Consider the following 3171-nt stretch of genomic DNA (forward strand, 5'->3'; position numbering starts at 1 on the left):
CCCCCCCAAAAAAAACCAACCCCAAAAAACCCACAGCTGTAGCCGACCTTTGAGAGAATGCTTGAAGCCCGAGGAAGAGTGGACCATCACAAACTTGGACTTGTTGTCGATGAGCGTCTTGTCGTCCATCTTCTGCGCCTGGGCAAACAGGTAATCCGCAAAGTGGTCCTGGAAGATAGAAAATAAAATATCAGTGATAAAGTCAGGGCTCCTTCCATCCTCCTAAAAAAGAAAAAAAAACGTAAAAGGAAGAGGGAGGGTATGTGACTCAAAAACAATCTGACCCAAATTTTACACATGTAATTGTTTTGTGATCGTAGGCTGTTTTTCTCTACTTACAAATTCTACTTCATTCGTGATAATCTGATCCAAATATTCGTACAACATAATCCAGTTACAACCTTGCTTTAACTTTCTCTTCTTATGAATTTGAAGTAAGGGGTATTTTAAAAAATAAAGAGGGAGTGAAAGTAAAAGGTGAGGTCATCGGAGCGGATGGGAGGATTACATGAGACTCAAGAAAACTTTACAACAACATTCACAAGTTAAAAATGTGTTGCTATATAAGCCAGAGCAGACTCACCTTGACAAAACCTGGACTTGCTACCAGCACACACTTGACGACTGAGGAACAACACAACAGTAGCCATTACTATGGAGTCGGTTGAACAGTTGCATTTTTAACAAGTTATGATAACAGGTTAGAGTATTTGAGACATATAAACCAGTCCTGAGAAAACATAAAATACGACATAGCTTACATTTTATAGCACAGCATCAACCACAACTATATACCTTTCCCTTGCCACTGGTGAATAATTCATGCCTTGCCACCCCCCCCCCCCCCCCCCCACAGAGGAGAAAAGGAAAATTAGGTGTACTGACTTCCCAGCGCTAGTTTTCCCCCCAAAGTTAAGATGCAGAATGTAGATGTGAAAGTTGCCATGGGAATGTGGCCCATTGCTGCTTCGCTTCTATAATGTAGAGAATACCAAAGAAAAGCCCAGTGCAAGTGTTCATCACAAATTTTATAAATCTGCACTCTTCTGTTTTAGAAAGAGTCTTACGGCACTTGCAACACAATAAGGTCATATAAAAGATAAAAGATAAAAGATTTGAGGTGTTACAAAAGAGTATGAAACACAAAAAGGAAGGAGAGACAACCGAAGAAGATAGATGTTTGATAGGAAAGAAGGAGCAAACTCCACCAGAGCACCCACCAACCCTCCACAATCTGAACTCTAGAGATCACCAATATAACAGGAAGAACACAACACAAGGTGTTTTTTGTGGGTTTTTTTCGTAAGAGTTTTACGGCACTTGCAACACAATAATGTCATTAAAGTGCCGAAGATTAGATGTGTTACAAGGGAGTAACAAACACAAAAAAGAAGGAGGGGAGATAAGGACAATAGATGTTTGATAGGAAAGAAGAAGCAGCAAACCACACCAGAGCACCCACCAACCACACACAAACACAAGCTTAAATAAAGATTCTGGGGTAAAAAAACAAAAACAACCCCCCCCCCCCCCACAACATAGAGTTTATCACAGAAAAACTTCCCACTCACTGTCAAAGTTGCAGTGTCGCTGAAAGGCTTGGATGATCTGATCAAAAAATCTGTGAAGCCCCTGGAAATATTCAATAACGAAAGTGCGATCAATGGTAACTTTCACAACAAAAAATGATAGCTTTCGTAATTAAAAAAAAAAGAGTTATATGTGGAATAAGAAAAACACACCAAAACATTTCAAACTCCCTAAAAATAAATGGCTATCCTGGAACACTACAGACCATGTTAATGACAGAAGGGAGCTCATCCTATAAAACTAACAACGCTGTACAGGACGTGATGGTGTCGGCAAAGTACCATGGTCGCCCCTGCAGGTTTACTATGGGGGAGCAAAGAATACACCTGCTTTAGTTTTAGTAGTTTTAGTAGAGGTTTTACGGCGCTCGCAACTGCATAAGGTCATATGAGCGTCAGAAGATTAGAGGTGTTACAAGAGAGTAAAAAAAAAAAAAAAAAAAAGAAGGGGAGATAAGGACGATAGATGTTTGATAGGAAAGAAGGAGCAAACCACACCACAGTAACCGGCAAGAGGCGACTAAAGGTGCATAGGTCTGGTCGCCCGAACAGTGCCAGTTTGCGGAGGGCCAACTACCCGACCCAGTAAAAACGGAAAGTTATACTAGAAACACGAACAAATAGGCCTTATTATTTTTGCTTGTTCGTGGCCTATATCCTGATCTAGGGCCAACTACCCAGCAGGGGGCTCTCGTGGCCTAGAGGTTAAGGTGTTGGCCTCTCATTCAAAAGGTCCCGGGTTCGAATCCGGGTAGCGACCGAAAAATTTTCTTTTCTAAGATTGTCTCCTTTCACCTCCTTTCCTGCTCTCTAGCAATGTTCTGTTGTCTGCTTTCAGTTCCACTTTCTGCCCCCACCCCCGCACCTCCTTTGCCACCTCCTCTGGGCTCCTGACTCTTTCTGCAGCCTTTCTACTGCTACTCCTTGGCTCCTCCTTACTGCTGTCTTTCTGCCACACCCCTGATCTTCTGGTGGGAAAGATCTACACCTAGCCTTCTCGGACAAGGGCGAAAAATCTCGGAGGGCCCGTGTGCAAATTGCGCATGTTAAAGATCCCTTTGTGGTCTAAAATCGATAAGAGTAGGCCTCGGCCGCCACCAGGGCAAAATTCAAAATTTTCTACCAACTGAAAATATTAGGTGTGTCCCGCGCGCTCATATGACCTTATGCAGTTGCGAGCGCCGTAAAACACTTTACAAAAACAAAAACAAACAAACTATCCAACCCAGTAAAAATGGAAAGTTATAGAAACACGAACAAACACACAGGGATGTAAACAGGTTTTGAAAAAAAAAAGTCTGAAAATATACGGCGCGCGCGCATTGACTGAAATAAGAATACAGTGAGACTAAATTATATTTGTTTCTTTCCCTCCATTACAACAAATAATCTCTATTTAGTATATATATAATATGTATTTTTTTATAGAGTAGGACTTCTGTTAAAAGCTGGGGCCCAAACGGCAAATCGGCCGGAAAAAACGGAAAAAGCCGGAATATTTTTACATCCCTGTTATTATTTTCGTTTGTTCATGGCCTATATCCTGATCTAGGGTGAGAAAGGCAATGATGAAAGTACCTTG

General features: G+C 41.6%; 1 protein-coding gene across 1 annotated transcript in view; it reads right to left on the reverse strand.

Moving 5' to 3' along the window:
* LOC101845408 (protein pelota) overlaps window positions 1-3171 on the reverse strand; it is a gene marked incomplete in the record, with an annotated part of 16334 nt that overhangs the window by 4347 nt on the left and 8816 nt on the right. The window contains 2 exon segments of the mRNA XM_013084896.2: window positions 48-168; window positions 584-624. Of these exon segments, the coding sequence (XP_012940350.1) occupies window positions 48-168; window positions 584-624 (162 nt within the window).

This window comes from Aplysia californica, unplaced genomic scaffold, assembly GCF_000002075.1.
Source record: "Aplysia californica isolate F4 #8 unplaced genomic scaffold, AplCal3.0 scaffold00326, whole genome shotgun sequence".
Classification (NCBI taxonomy): Eukaryota; Metazoa; Mollusca; class Gastropoda; order Aplysiida; family Aplysiidae; genus Aplysia; species Aplysia californica.